Source organism: Cyanistes caeruleus, chromosome 6, assembly GCF_971803275.1.
Source record: "Cyanistes caeruleus chromosome 6, bCyaCae1.hap1.1, whole genome shotgun sequence".
Taxonomy (NCBI): Eukaryota; Metazoa; Chordata; class Aves; order Passeriformes; family Paridae; genus Cyanistes; species Cyanistes caeruleus.
The window spans coordinates 2,860,049-2,876,055 of record NC_141706.1 but is presented as its reverse complement, the minus strand read 5'-3'; the positions used below and the strand labels follow the sequence as shown (position 1 = coordinate 2,876,055).

At 41.5% G+C, this 16,007-nt stretch overlaps 1 protein-coding gene across 2 annotated transcripts in view; it reads right to left on the bottom strand.

Moving 5' to 3' along the window:
* The window catches only part of WT1 (WT1 transcription factor), a 34,408-nt gene that overhangs the window by 5,689 nt on the left and 12,712 nt on the right, over positions 1-16,007 (bottom strand). For both annotated transcript variants that reach the window (XM_023928469.2, XM_023928468.2), the window contains exons 5-6: positions 7,722-7,824; positions 6,242-6,392 (exon numbers count right to left, since the gene is read on the bottom strand). In XM_023928469.2, the coding sequence (XP_023784237.1) occupies positions 6,242-6,392; positions 7,722-7,824 (254 nt within the window). The remainder of the gene's footprint in view (positions 1-6,241; positions 6,393-7,721; positions 7,825-16,007) is intronic.

The following is a 16,007-nucleotide window of genomic DNA, read 5'->3' as shown; positions in this document are numbered from 1 at the left end:
ACCTCGGGCTGAGTCAGAAGATAAAACATGTGGCTCTGAAAGGCTTCTCTGCAGTCTGAAGCAGTCCAGTGGCACAGCAGGACTGATTTCTCATAAAGCCATACAACTCTGTTGGAAAGGCTGACATAATTCTACTGCACTGAAATTGATGCTGAATCTGCTCACTCTAAGAAAACAGTTTCTTAGGTTAAAGCTGCAAACAATTTCCAGTTGAGTGAATTTTTATTTTTTTTTCTGTTGGAAAAGAATAGGAATGTCTTGGTTTATATTTCTCTAAAAACCCCACTAAACCCTTTCCACCTGTTTCAGTAGCAAATAATTCATACAGAGTAACAACTCACAGTTTGAACTAAATTAGGTTAAAAGCAAAAACTAAATAAGTTCCATCCACATAGGTGATAGCTTTAACCACATTAAATTAATTAGAAAAAACTGAGCAGAAAATTCAACCTCAGAAAAAGACATATTCTTCCCAAATCATAAATTAGGTTTCTTCCACAAAGTACCATTAAACAGAATTTCTCACAAAGCTGCACAGCTCCCACAGGCAAAGCCATGAATTATTGCAAAGCCTCATGTAAATATAAACTCTTCCCATCCTCACATGCAGTTCAGCACAGATCCTCAGGGTGGGATTTCTCTGGGGTGAAAAGATTCTGAGTGTTTTAGAAAAAGAAATCCCTACAAGCCAGCATCTCAAATGAACATGGATTTCAATGCAAAGGACTTCACCAGCCAACTGCAAAGAGAAATGCAGCAACTGAGGAGTCTGAGGGAAGAGGGGAAACACTACCAGAGGGTAGCAGAGCACAGAGGTGGTGAAATTTGGCCAAGTTAAGCCAAAACAATCCTTATGATGTTACAGGAGGAGCTCAGTGATCTCCCAGGTCTGGCTTACTTCTCAACTGAGGTCCCTGGAATCCTGCTGAAGCCTCAGCTATAATTACATTTCTGCCCAGATAAAGTCTGGCTCCAGTGCCACAGCTCAGAGCCTCAACAGGAGCAGGAGTGAAACATCTCTCACTGCAAAGCTGGGAGGATCCTGGGCTTTATCTGGGAGGGACACTCTGGAGCAGCTGGGACCTGCTCTGCCTGCTGTGGGAAGCTGAGATGTAAACCAAAGCTCCTGTGGGAAGGACCTACATGAAAACACCACCTGGAGCTGGCAGCGGGTTTGATTTCTCCCTGTTTCATTTTGAAAACCTATCCCTTTGATAAAACTTGGCTGCAGGTGTCTGCATGTCTGATTCTACCATCATGAGGAAGTGTATTCTGGTGGCACTGGTATGCAGAGACACCAGAAGAAACCAGTTTAGTTTAAAGCAGATGCCTTTTGATCCAGGTGACAGAGAATAAGCAGCAATATTAAAGAGAGCATTCCAAATTCATCCCACTGCAGCTAAAATTAAAAACTTTACAAAACCAACTAAATCTGCAAGAACAAGCTAACTTCCTGTGACAGTCACCCCAAAGGAGTTTACTGATTCTCAGACCTAGGTGTGGACAATTTCTATGTCTGCTGTGCTTAATTTATTAGCATAAGAGATTAAAGTTGCCACAGGTGTTTGAAATAGTTCCATACACTTTGACCACAAGGACTCCCTGGGGGTGCCTGCCTTTCAGAAACCACTTACTTCCAAGGAATTCAGCCCTTTGGCAGATTTAAGAGGGGGAATGTCAGCAGAGCAGAATGCTGTGACAGGATGATTGTCTGCTAATTGCAATATAAACTTAGAAGATGTTTAAGGAAGTATTGGAATAAAACAGCGTAGAGGGTCTGATGGCATGCACATAAAAGTATTTCTTGGAATACTTTGGGAAATAATCTTGATTAAATTGAAGTCAGATTTAACCCATGCAGGTATTAAAGGAATCAATCTGAAATGTTTACATAGGGATGTGATGACACTGGGAAGAAAACAAAGAGCAAATAAACAAAAAGAGGCACAACATTTATACAGAAATCCTAATTTCCTTTTCCTTTGACATCTTCCACATCAGCTGCCAAAGCTGACTGTCACATGCCTGTGAGCTCCCACAAATTTCCTCAGAACAGGACAACAGAAACATCCCAGATTAATAAAAGTCTGTTTTAGCACCCCACTAAATTCCCACAGTGAGAGCATCTCATTTCCCCAGGCCTGCCAAAGCCTCTCCAGTAAAAGGCTGAAACCTCTTTATGTATGAAAATACCCAGTAATGGGTAAAATCCTCCTTATGTGAACACACAGAGCCCCAAAACAAAAGAGATGCAGATGGAGCTTCCAGCCCTTCTACCTGAGACATGATTACTTACACCACTGAAAGAGGGAACAAAAAGAAAGGCTGAACTTAGCACATAATGGAACAAAAAAGATGAGAGAGGGTAGAGGGAATGGCATGCCTTCAATATTTAGGAAGATACTTTTTTTTAAAAGGTCAAGAATTGTAAAACAAGAGAGAATCTGCCTTTGCACATGTTGCAATAAATGTTTCTAATAAAACAAACTGATTTTGTCAAAAGTAGTTAAACTAAGGGAAGTGTGCCTGTTTTCTCTGGAGAAAATTTGTTCAGGGACATGGGAAAACAGAAAATTCTACTGCTGTAGCAGTTGCACAAAATATTCACAGTCATTGCTTTTAATTACGGAGTTCTGCAGGAGTAAGAGCCTGTTACTAACAAGAGCACATGAGAAAAGGAGGCTGATTCTGAAACCAGAGACTGCAAGTGTGAATGAGAATCTGAAGGCTGGTCTATACATCCTTCACCAATTTAAACCTCTTTCCTTAAGTGTGTCCACTTAATCAAACAAGTCCCATGATCACAACTTTGCCTTGCTAATTCTACATTTTTATTTAATATGATTTGATTTAGCAAACTCACACAAAATACATGATTATTTATTTACTAGGGAGCCTTTATAGTTAATATTTTCTTTTGTCATCACACCATAGCTCAGCTGTGACATATTACTATTCTGAAATTAATCTCGTATTTTTATTTTATGCTGTAGAAATATCAGCATGAAAGGAAACAGCTTGGCACCCTACCATAAAGGACAACCTTCCTGATCTACAGATTCTCATACCCCATTGCAGATCATACCTGCAGCTGTGCCTATTTAGGCTAAAGAACATCCCTGGCAAACAGGCAGAGGATTTTCTCTCTGTGTTAGGATAAATCCAGTTTTCCCAGTGAGTGACACTGAACCCAAAAGGTCTCTGGCAAGAATGCTGATGCTTCCAGCAGAAGTGAAATTTATGGAGGTTTAGACATCAATTTGTTTCTGCAAGGAAGTGCCTGAAGCCTGCCAAAGAATGCCAACTCGCATTATTTGCTGCAAAGTTGGAAAGTTAGATGTATTTCTGCATTTCATTTCAGAGGCCTATCTGCTTCAGCAAAATACACCAAGATAAGAAAAAAGCTCTTTTGGCTGTACATGTTTCAATAAAGGCATTGTTAAGAACAGATAAGCAGCCTCAGAGGGTACAAAGTGTTAACATATTTTCAACGAAGGCTGTTAGAAACATTGGTAAAAACTGATTACAGAATCCAACTTTCTACTTCAGGGCCTTGCTTGGTTTTGCAATACTGCAACAGGGGAAGAAGGATGTAAGATCTGATGAGCCAGTCCTTTGTATGTATCTATTATAGAAATAAAAAAAAATATAATCTAGAGCCAGCAATGTCCTGCAAAGATACAATCTGTTGGTTTAATATCATATATGTGTAACAGCTTGTTTTCAAATCACGTGTTCATCCTTTTAAAAATGGCCAAAATCATTGACCTAACACTACACTAAGCATAAGGTGGAAGAGCTTCAACCCTGTGGGTGAGTCCAGAATCACCTTTCAGGCAGATTAATAAACTTTTTGGTTTGATTAGGAGTGGTGTGACAAACACAACCACGTAACTTTTGGAGAAAACTGGTTCCAAATTTTGCTTTTGACATGCAGGAGAAACAAGTCAGGGTTGGACAAACACATGAAGTTGCAAAGGAAATGGATCTTCATCACAGCAGTGGGTTTGACTGCCCAGGACTCCTGAAGAGCATGGCAGTGGAAAACCTTCATGGCCACTAAGTCCAGATCATCCACACATCAAGCAGGAAAATATGATAATTGGGAAGTTATCCCCTCCAAATGCTCCCACAGTTCACCACACATTCCCAAAATCTAGGACAGACCACAGGAGGAGACAGGAAATGAAGAGCATCATATTCTTAACCTCTGCAGCAGCTGGGAATTTGGTAAGCAGAAGTCCCAGATCATAATAGGAAATGTCTAGAACCCACTCAACAGGCTGAGGGCAAAACCCTGGCACCTAATAAAGGGGGAAAACTCCCTTCTGATCCTAAATCTGAATGCACAGCCAGGCAAGCTACCCAAGCAATTTTCATTCCAGCAGTGCACCATCCCTTACTTCCTCTCCTCAGCTGCAGCCAGCCTCAAAATCTTACACAGCAATGCTGGTGTCAGCAAACACAAGCTTTGGGAGGAAAGCTGACCTCTGATGGAAAGAAACTTGCAAAGATTTGAGAAATAAATAATTTTTGCTGTGAAGACATCAAAATGTGTGCATAAGGATCTGTGCCCACCTGTGCAGAAAAAGTGTTTGAGGGGGAAGAAATGTTTTTCCTTCACCCAGTTCCACTGCAGCATGAGCCAGAGGAGAGGCATGTATGGCCCCAAGGGCAATGGGAGAAGGTTTTTTGGGGGGTTAGACAGACATAGGCCTATCCCCTATGGCTTTTGGAGGTTTTTCTGACTCTACAAGCCTACAATATATATGATAAAATATTAAAAATCTTCTCCAGATAAGGAAAAAACATAACACGTGTACGTTGAAGTCCTTGTGATTGATCCAGAAATAACACTGGGAAAGCAAATCAACTAAATGAAATAAAATAAAGAACAAACAAATACTGACTGCTAAAACACAGTGTAAATCAATTTAGGAATGAAGGAAATAGGGATTATGAGAAAAATTCAGAACTGTTTAGGCATAATGGAGAAAAATACTGAATTTAATGGCCTTCAAAAGATTTCCAAATGTTCTTGGCTCAAATTTATTTATAGAAAGTAGAACAGCCTTTCTGTAGACTTTCCTTTCTAAATATGAACTTGTACTTACTAAAGTTTAAAATATCTTATTTTTTTTTAATTTCAGCAGCTCTGAAGACAGCTGTTTCTGTTTTTGATTTGCCCATTCGTTAATTAAAAGTTCTTTGTGTGCATTCCTCATATTTTACACAATTAACTGACTGAATGGTCTCCAAAAGGAGAAGATTACAACTATCTTTTATGAAATGTTAGACAATCTGCTAGGTCACCCAGCATGGGCTGCCTTCCTTCTCTCGTTCAGCCCTTTGATCTTCCATCATATCAATGGTTAACTGAACATCCATATTTACAGATTACATCCACAAACTTCTAGGTAAGCACAGAAAGAACTTTCTAAATAAAAATATGACAGGCAATCAAAAAAAAAAAAAAAAAAAATCAAGAACCCATAAGGAACATATCTAAAGATGTATCATAGTTTTACATGTCCAACACCATAAATCTCCCAATAGGGAAAATAACTCTGTTTACTCTTTGGCAAGGTGCAGCAGAGCATTTGATTTCCACATTCTGAGGTCTTATTTCCTGAACTCAGAGAGAATTGAGATATCAGCCTACAAATGACTGGCTTCAGGCTCAATTCCTCATGGATAGATCCCATAGCAGGGAATCTTTTCGCCAATCCCTGCCCACACCCCCAACCAGAAAAGGTTTACACAGGAGAACCAGAGGATGCTGAATGTCTAGATCCATCTTCTAAGAGGAAACTTCTTAATAATTAACATTAGATGAGATTTGGAGTGAGATTCAATGATCCCAAATGAGGAGGGGAAAGAAGAAAAAAAAAATTAAAAGAGGAAACAACTCACAGCCCTGTAATAGTAAGAGAGGGAGGGAGGAAATCTGCTTGCTGTGTGTTTTTCTCAGCTGGATCCAGAGAGCCTTCAGCTCCAAAAGAGAGGTTGTCCAGCTGGCAAAGAAGGGTTGTCCAGCTGACAAAGAAGGGTTGTCCAGCTGGCAAAGAAGGGTTGTCCAGCTGACAAAGAAGGGTTGTCCAGCTGACAAAGGGTTGTCCAGCTGACAGAGTCACTCACTCATCCGATGGATTCTCGCACTTTCTAACCTGGCAGAGCATTTCTTGCCCCTCGTGCTGCCTCAAAACCCTCCCCTGCCCACTCTGCCGTGATTTGTACCCACCAGTGTGCTTTCTGCTGTGCATCTGCAAGTGGGACAGCTTGAAGTATCTCTTGTTGCAGCCAGGGTAGGCACACATGAAGGGACGCTTCTCGTTCGTCTCGCTCGCCGACCGCACGATGGTGGGAGCCACTCCGGGCACGCGCCTCACGTCCTGCAACGACAGAGACCTGCTAAGGCCACCTGTGTGCTCTCAGCTTTGACTTCACACACTCAACACCTCCCCAGGACAAAGAGACACTTAGGTAGATCATACTGGAAATAGGAAATTTTGGTTTATTCTACATCAACAACTTTAGCGTGCCTTCGTCGGTTCTTTGCAGAGCGTTAAGATTGTCAGAAGGTGAAGGGCAGTGAACTCTGCTCAGTGAATTCTCTCACCAGTGCTTGTATGTGAGATTGAATGGGCCACACTCTGACCTCCTCTATAACCACACAATCCTGGCACAACTCTCCTTGCCACATAGAATAGTTTTAAGCTTACACCAGGGTGAAAGGTAAGAGCATGAGTCGGAGGAGCATTGTCCTTTTTATTTTAAATACTCTTATGAAGTTAAAGGACAAGGAAATGGATGTCTTGGGTTGACACAAACTGATTAACAACAAAACAAAAACAACTGTCTAGGTGGAGCTGGTGAATAGTTCAGCCTTAATGCATTTTGGCCACTGTCACAATGTTCCACCAAAGATGATCTCCTCCTTCTGGGATAATTAACTTCCTTAAACAATGTCAACCATTTACTTTTATTCACTCAACAAAAAAAGCTGGCTCAGGAGCCTGTTTCTGAGAGCTTGCCACTGAATAATGACTTGCTAAACTACACAGAAAAGGAAAAGGAGAAAAGATGCTATCTGAGAACACTGATGTATGTTGACAACACAGAGCAACACAGAAGAGACAGATACTCTGTAATGACTTTTTTTTACAGGGGTGTTTAATAATGATATGACCATCACAGAAAAGGAGGAAATGAGCTCCCATGGATGGTAAGTTCCTCCCAAATATCCACTAATTACTTAGTTATTAGGAAACAATCACATATTTCATCTTAAGGAAATACATTTGAATCAGTGAAGTTTCAGAAACACATCAAAGCAAAATGTCATCTAACACTTTCATATATGTAGTTAATAGATGTAGTCCATCATAACCACAGAGGATTCACATGGCCAGAATGATTGGAACTAGAATCTGGAAACTGGATCACCTATTTTGGACCACCCTGAGAAGCTGGTAGGGAATATTGCCTTGCAGATCTGTTTCAGAAGGAGAGATGAGCAATTTTAAATGGCTGTGTGTGAATGAAATCCTGTGTTAGGGTTCGATGGCTTCAGTGGAGTCAGGACACTTACAAACATTTCTCAACAACATGAGGAAGCCACAAATCAAGGATGGGTGTACAAACATCAGTGAACTAATGAATGAACACTATTAACAGGCAGCAGTTTTACTTCCCTATGAAGAATGCCCCACAATACTCACTTGTATGCCTCTAAAGACTCCGTGGGTGTGTATTCTGTACTGGGCCCCACAGCTGTACAACATGGGAGCACTGTGGTTCTCATTTTCATATCCTGCTGTGTGTCTGTAAGAGGGGAATAACAAAAAAATTAAATATTTTTCAGCTCCATGTGAGAGGTTTCTTTTCTTAAGTCCGTGGTAACATATGCAGAGTTGGCTTTTACAGCCGTGATATCCAAGTTCAAGCAAAATTCACCAAAGGAAACCTGTTCTGCCTTTATTCACAAGGATCTGCTCCCACTGGCACAATGCACTGACTCCATACACACAAATATTAGTGTCCATTAAGGCATCCAGGGGAAAAAGGGAAAAAGAAAGAAATTGTCATGATTTGAACTCTGATGTATTTCCACAAAGATTTTAGGTAAGAGGAAAAAATTCACATAGCAGCACAACGGTGTCATGTGCACATGTTCACATTATTTATCAGTCAAACGTGGGGCTGCCTATTGCTAATATCTTTTGGAATGAGCAAAATGCCTCAAGTTTCACATTAAGTGCAGTGGATTTTTGTCAGCACCTCATGACTCAGATATTACCTGATACTACCAAGCAAGTGATGACATTTATAAGAATAGCAGTCATGTACTCATAAACAGAGATTACAAATCAGTGTCTAAACTATTTATCCCACGTATCAGCTTGCAGGATGCACTACAAATTAACCCTTTATAAAAATAAAATTTAAAAAAATAGCCTACCCCTACTAGGTATAAGCTTTTGCAATAATTTTGAGAATTTGTAAATTTGGTGTGGTTTGGGGTTGCCACAGACATATGTTTTGTCTAATTAAATCAAAATTTTATGTTCTCCCATCTTGAATGTTGGAACATGGCTGCACAAAATCCTGTAAATAGATCTTAAGTTTAATTTTTGAAGGAGTATGTTACATTATCACTTGCAGAAGTGTACATTGGCAGTGGTAAGTGTACATGTTTTACACAACACCAGAAATTAGAAAGCCCAGAACAAAACCCCAGGGCACACAGCTAGGGACAAAGATGGATATGTAGGATGTTATCCCAGCCTTTGCCAAATGCTTGCAATAGCAATTTGAAGGGGTCCCTGAGGTCCAGACTCTCATTTCACTGGTCCTTCCTTTCCCTTCCCTCAAAGTTCATGTGCAGAGTAGAATTACAAGGAAGTTTTAAACCTCTTAAGTGATTTGCAGAACTGGCAGTGGAGCTGGAATGTGGGACATGGCTAAAGGGGAGCGGTGTCAGAGCAGCTCTCCCTGCAGAGGTGGCTGCACTCCCCACTGCTCACCCCTGCTGCCTGCCAGAGGTGTTCTCTGAGGTCAGCTCTGCAGTGCTGATGTCAAACCCTGGCTCTACCTGCATGTTCAAATCAAAGGCTACATCTTTTGGGAAGGTATGCTCTGCTTATTTCAATTTTAATTCAGTTTTAAGGTGATCATGATGAAATCAGTTATGGAGGGGGGGCAAGCAAGGATCTCTGCTCTGTAGTAATAGCTGTAATACTAGATAAAGAAGATACCATTAGCTGATTTAAATGGATTAAACTGTGCTATAGATATGCACCATGACCAAATAAATAGGGTCTCCTCTCTGCCCAGAGCCCACAGGTGGCCTTTTGCAGCCTAATTCAAGTAACAAATTACCATTTGCTATTATTATTTGATCAGCATGGATTCCCCACCAGCATCAAATTTTCCTCTCTGTTTAAAGGCAGCAAGTCTGTACATGTGAAAAAATAACTAAAATAAGGATAAAACAACAAAAGAACAAAAAAAACCAGAAAAAGCTGGGGAGAGGAATATTGAAATCCCCCAACCCATGGTGATACCCACGTTGATCACAAATTACACAGTGCATTTTGAAACAGGAATGGAATGAGAAGCACCATTGATAAGAAGGAGGTTCTGCAGCAGAAGCTGTTGCTGACCTGTAGCACAGCAGTAAATCAAGGGTAAATGTGAGCTTCAGCACTGGTCACCCTGAGTGTAACCTCCCCTTCACGCCTGTCCTAACAACCTTAAACGCTACAATAAACAACAGACACAAAGGCAGATAAGAATTCCCAGGACAGAAACTTTAGAAGGAGAAGCAGGAATATGTAGTAAAATCTTATACCATAAAACACAGTTCCCACTTTCCCTCCAAATTCTCATGGTTTTCATCTTTCAGCGAAAACCTTTTTTGTAAAGACCAGTCAGTCCTGAAATAATTCCTCCCAGGAATAAGAGGCAGAACAAAGACCCTGCCTGTGCCCTAAGGAATGGCTCTATGAGTGAGAGGTGTCCTCCAAATGATCTCCATCTCAGTTTTTATTGCACAGTTGGGAAGCCTTCCCCAACAGCCTTTTACATATTTCCTCCCCTTATTTCTAGTTATACTTGACTAAAACTGCATATACAACTGCAAAGCCACGAAGATTAAAACCTGGTTTTTGAGCCCCTTGACCCATAATATACTAAGTCCTTACCCAGCTCCCTGGGAGAGATGCTTTAATGACCAGGAGCCCTATTTGCCATTTTGCATTGGGCACATTTCCATCAGCATTGGCTGGTACTCAGCAGGGCCATATGGCTGATGACAGCAAAATGCATTGTGAGAGATTTCTTGGTTAAAACACTATTTATTCATTATGGAGCGCTGTGGAATAATCTGACCTTTGGGGGGATAGAAATTAACAGGTGGATACTCTTTCCAGTCAGTGGGAAACTGGAACACTGAAGGAGGAGTTTTCACAAGCTGTCCTTACACTGCTGCTCTCTTCAAGTTGAGCCTTCCCTCTGCATCCATAGTAACCTCCTGGGGAAATACAGCTCCTGCTCTCCCAGCCTCCTTACTCCATGCTTTACTCAAGATTTATGCCACAAAGTGCACATCACAGTTGGCACAGTTGGCTTGTTTCATATGGCTGGAGTTTATATACTACAATAAAAAGCAGGGATAGAAGAACAGATACAAATCTAAATCCATTATTAAACTCAAACACCTGCTTTATTGCATGCAAGAGATGATGAGGGGATGCAATGTCATGTACACAAGGAATACAAGTAACTGGTGAATTTTTACCTGCAATACATTAACTAAATGGAAATCTCCAGAGGGTAGGACAGTCCTTAATTCTGATTTTTTCTAGTCAGGCACTCTGTGTTTAAGTAGGCAAAGAGACAATGCCTTACAAGCTCAACTGAATTAACCAAAGAGTAAAAAAAAGCCAGAAAAAATCCCCAGTAAGACCCAGAGCCACACTTAGGAGACACGCTAGACTGATCCCTCCACAGGTCCTAAAAGAACACAAAAGCAAGACCAGATGCAGCCAAAGTGCCCTGCCAGGATCCAACACTAATTTTTGTTTGTGCAAGGACCGAAGGATTTGGCCTCACAGTCCAGCTCTGCCATTATTTGTAAATATACAACTCCCTTTACCTTCAATCAGAACTGCTCAAAGGCAGAAACGGACTATAAATATTTAGAGTTTGGGTTAGCTGTGAAAAAAGGACTCAGTGTATTTTGTTCTCTGGATCTAGACAGCCAGACCTGGAAACACAGCCATAAAATGTAATTCTAGATAACTGGGAAACAAAGGCTGATACTTACAAAGGAAGAGCTCTGTGCTGTAGAGTATTTAGAAGCACTTGCATTTACCATTAGCCCAGCAAATCCTTAACACTCGCAGAGTAGCTCTTTTAAAATGATTAATCTCGGAGTTGTACAGATTGTACAGAGATTAATAAAAATGAAGGGTTTACAGATGAGAATGTGTGATGAAAAACAGAACAGCTTTAGAGAGTTGTATCAATCTAAGTGGTTATAAAAAAAAAAAACTCATAAAAGATGACATTCTAATCTGAATATTTTTAAAAAATAATCAAGCTGCAATTTCTCTCTCACACCATTTTTACTTTGTAAAACTGAAATTGCCTGTCTAATGTATAAAGCAGCTACAACTTAATCTGAGGAGTTAAGCTTTTTATTATTATTTCATAAACCAAAAAAGGGAAGCTTTAGGGCACTCTGAGGAGAGCTAGAAATTTTCAGATGAAACGCGAATACACATTGATTCATGAGATTCAGACTTGGAAGAATTAAAAAAGCCAGAAAGCAAGATTACATAAAACAGGCACCACATTAAGCTTCAATTTAATTGTGTTTCACTGCAGGAACAGGAATTTTAGGGTTTAGAAACAGAGCCAAAAATGAGGCAAAGTGAGGGTGTGGGCTAGTCCCATAGATAACAGAACATAAAGGAAGAGAAGTAGAGTTAATTCCCTCTGCTAAAATATTTACCATCCTAGCACCCTGGGAAAAATATGTATGGAGACAGAAAAAGATCCTGATTAGTTATATAGAAGATCCTGTTTCTGCCTGGTTTCTGTCTAATACTCTTACAGAGGGTGGAGTATGAAGCTGCATTTTTATCTGCCCTTTCCAAGGCAAAGGAATATTAAAAAATGCAGTTTCACAGATTTGAGCCCTTCTGCCATCCTCAATGGGAGAATCAGCTGGCTAATGAAAGGAAGGCCCTAAATTTTCAGGAGACTTTTGTGTTTCTGGCTTAAATAGTCTTTCTTTGGTTTGGGATTTTTTACCATGGACCTGAGTGGAATCAGGATTTCACCAAACCCTTCCCTTCAGAACGAGACTGTCAGCTATTGGTGGGAAAGGATAAATTCCATATTAGAGGCTGCAGGTTATTGCCCATTTCCATCTCATCTTGATTGCAGAACTAAACCCAAGTTTTGGGTTCAGTTCACCTCCAAATTTTACTAATAATACCACCAAAGCTAAACAGAAAAACCTTTACAAACCACTCCTAAACAAGAAAGGTTTTCACTGCCTTGTTTCAGATGTGGTTTTAATAGTGTTCTACAGAGATCATACCTAATATTCCTTACAGTGAGCCTGAGAAAACAGCAATAAATACCAATTTCCATGGAACATGCTGGGTGTTTAACATCCAAGCAAAACCAAAAGGGGAAAACCACAATGTTGCCTGGTTCTATGCCCGATTTCAGATGACTGTTAGAAAAATGGATCAAAGTGTTTTACTCGAGCAGCTGAAGAGACAATTAAATTGAGTCTTGCTGTTGGGAATGCAGCCACACTTTTTGTCTGCCATGCTGTACCATTTCCTGCTTGGTATCAGTTATTTCCACGTCACTTTTACACTTAACTCATCAAAATATAAAGGAGGGTTTTATAGCCCTGAGATTTTCCTCTAGAACCGCTGTGGAAGGAAGTGGTGTTTCTCATATTGGAAAAGTGAAAAAGCAACACAAAAATAAGAAGGACAGAATCTGATGGCAAAGGTGTTCCACCAATGTGGAACGTGAATTTTAAGATGTCTGGGACCCACAGACTTTCCTGCAACAGAATAAATGTGATCCCAGCAGCTCCAAACCAAATACCACAAACGAGGAACAAATCATCAACAAACAGTCTGAGGAGATAAAATCCAGTCCCACAGTGAGGTTCATTTAACAATGAAGTTTTCCTTTCAGATTCTAGAAGCTGCCAGTTTGTGAGACAGCTCACAGACAAGCCAGCCCTCCCTCCTGTCCACCCAAAGTTCAGAAGGTGACAGGGGGATGCCTGGACAAACAAGCAACACAATTAACACCCACAAGCTCACACAGCACTCCTCTTTCCTCACATGAGTTGTAAGAACAACTTGAGCTCAATCAATCAGTCAGTTTGGAATTCAGAACCCAAGGGAAGGTCTAAAATGCAGATTCAAGTCACTTGGACTGCCTGGTAGCAGTAGTGGGTTGTCTTCTTCTCGAGGGACAGCTCTTGGCAGAGGGAAAGTCATCTTGGGCCATCAGACATCCTCTGGGTTTGCCAGTGAGTAAAAACCTCTAGAACTCATGGCTGCAGCCTTTTCTCTCTGCTTCCTGCTAACACCACTCTCCCCTTGCCCTGCCAGTCCATCACAGTGCTGTACTGCAGCAGAAGACAGCATCTCAGTTCACTTCAGATGTCTCTCCTCACCATTTAGCAATGGCTAAGGTTCTCTGTTCCATACCTTTTACTGCCCACCTTTCTGCCAGGCCATGCCTTCCACAGATTCCCAATGTTTACACCTACTGAAAGACCAAACTCCACTGACATGTAGAAACTTCTTCCTCTCAGTTCCAATATCCAACATCAAAATATCCATGAAGGAAAAAGTTTTCAGGAAAAACAGTCTTCCATGGCCTTAAAGCCACAGGCTGAAGGAGATGAAATCATTCAAGATTTTAGATGCCAGGCTCTTGCTGCTGCTTCCACACAAGTTCATAGGCTTGCAACTCAACAGGAATGATTTTCACAATGACTGGAAAGGACACAACTTTGGTCACCTAGCAGTATTCTTTGCCAACTTCAAACTTTTAATCTGGGTTGAGGAGATTCTGGAGCTGATCACTCAAATATTGGCAAGACTGTAAAGAGCTAGAACCAGAATGCTCTCAGATAAACTGCTAGACAGCTTCAGCACAGAAACTGCCAGCTAATTCTACCTAAATTGCACTGCATAATCTTCATTTCAGTGTGTTAAACTCATGCTGAACATGAACCCAGAAAAGCAAGCTACTGACCTGGTCTGCTGTCAAGTATGTAGTGTGTGACCCATAAGTTTTATATAACTGTAGAGTTCTCTAACTATTTGCAGAACTTACTGGCAACATTTTCCTCCTTCTTAAAATGTGCAAAAGTCTCCCTGAAGCCAGGAAGAAATGCTGGGGAGAGCTGAAGGCAAGGAGCTAAACAGGGACTGTCATCATTGGACAGAATCTAGAAGCTCCATATTTCAACAGGAAGATTGACTCCAAAATTCTTAAATTACAACTACGAGATTGAGAAAAGCATCTGAAACACTAAACGCCTGGGAATCACTTATGAACAGTTCATATATTTTAAAGATGTAAATCTTGGGAAGAATACCTTATGTTCATGGCAACTGAGATTGGAGGTACTGTGTATTGTAACTCTCAGCCAGAAAAGACAGATAACTATTTTGGCTCATATTACCAGTGATGAGGCTATGTCTAGCACTGATTTTCCACAGATTCTACAATCTTGGCCTATACCAAAACTTTCAGCTTTGTTTTACCATAGATCATTCATCTTGATTCTTTCCCCCTTTTCATGCATCCTAGGTCACATACTTTACACTGCTAACAGTCTGACTCCTGGACAAGTAAGAAGCCATTTATTTTGTTCAGTACTCCTTTAATATTTCTATTGTGACTTTTTTTTTTCACTGAGCTCCCCAAAGAATAACCTCTTCCTTGCTTTAATAACTTGGACCTCAGTCAAGGTTGATGTGTTTCTCCATTTCGCAGGATATTTTCTTCAGAAGAGACAAAACAGTGTCTAATATTGCAATGACTGATCTTTAAAGGGTCCAGTTTCAAGAGGAAATCAAAAAGACTTAAGAAAGAAAAGTAGGAAATAGCCTTTAAAAAGAGGGGATCAGCAGCAAAGACGGTGGACTGTACACAACTGTAGGATTTTGGGATCTTCTCTAACCAGAAGAAACCTCCTTGATGGATTTCTTTAGGTCAATTCCCTCGTTCACTTCAATACCAATAGTTTTCTACACCACTCCCTCTAACCTTCAGACACCATTGGTTTACGAGCTACAAGGAGACCCATAATATTTTTCTCCTTTATCACAGTACAGCAGCGTACACAAAACCCATCTTGAGCAAGATTTTCACATCTATGGACAACTACAGTGAAAGCTCAGATGTGTGCAGGCTTTTATCAGCCTCCCCTTGCTGTTCCCTTGAGACCGCACACACTTGGACACTGAGAACATCTCAAAGCTGGCAATACCTGCCTTCGGTGGGGGAGTTTTCAGAGTCAATTATCTCCTCAGAGCATGAATTATCTGCTCGGAGGGGATCAGGCGATCTGTGGCTAAGATCTAAAGGCGGCTGTGCCTCTCATGGCAGCGCCGGTGGATGGAGCGAGGCGAGGATGCGGTCCCGCTCCTCTCCCGGCTGCTCTGGGGGATCCCCGGCAGGAGGGATGGAGCCAGGGGGCACGGTGCGGGTGGGGATGGAGCCAGAGGGCACGGTGCGGGTGGGGATGGAGCCAGAGGGCACGGTGAGTGTGGGGATGGAGCCAGAGGGCACGGTGCGGGTGGGGATGGAGCCAGGGGGCACGGTGCGGGTGGGGATGGAGCCAGGGGGCACGGTGCGGGTGGGGATGGAGCCAGGGGGCACGGTGCGGGTGGGGATGGAGCCAGGGGGCACGGTGCGGGTGGGGATGGAGCCAGGGGGCACGG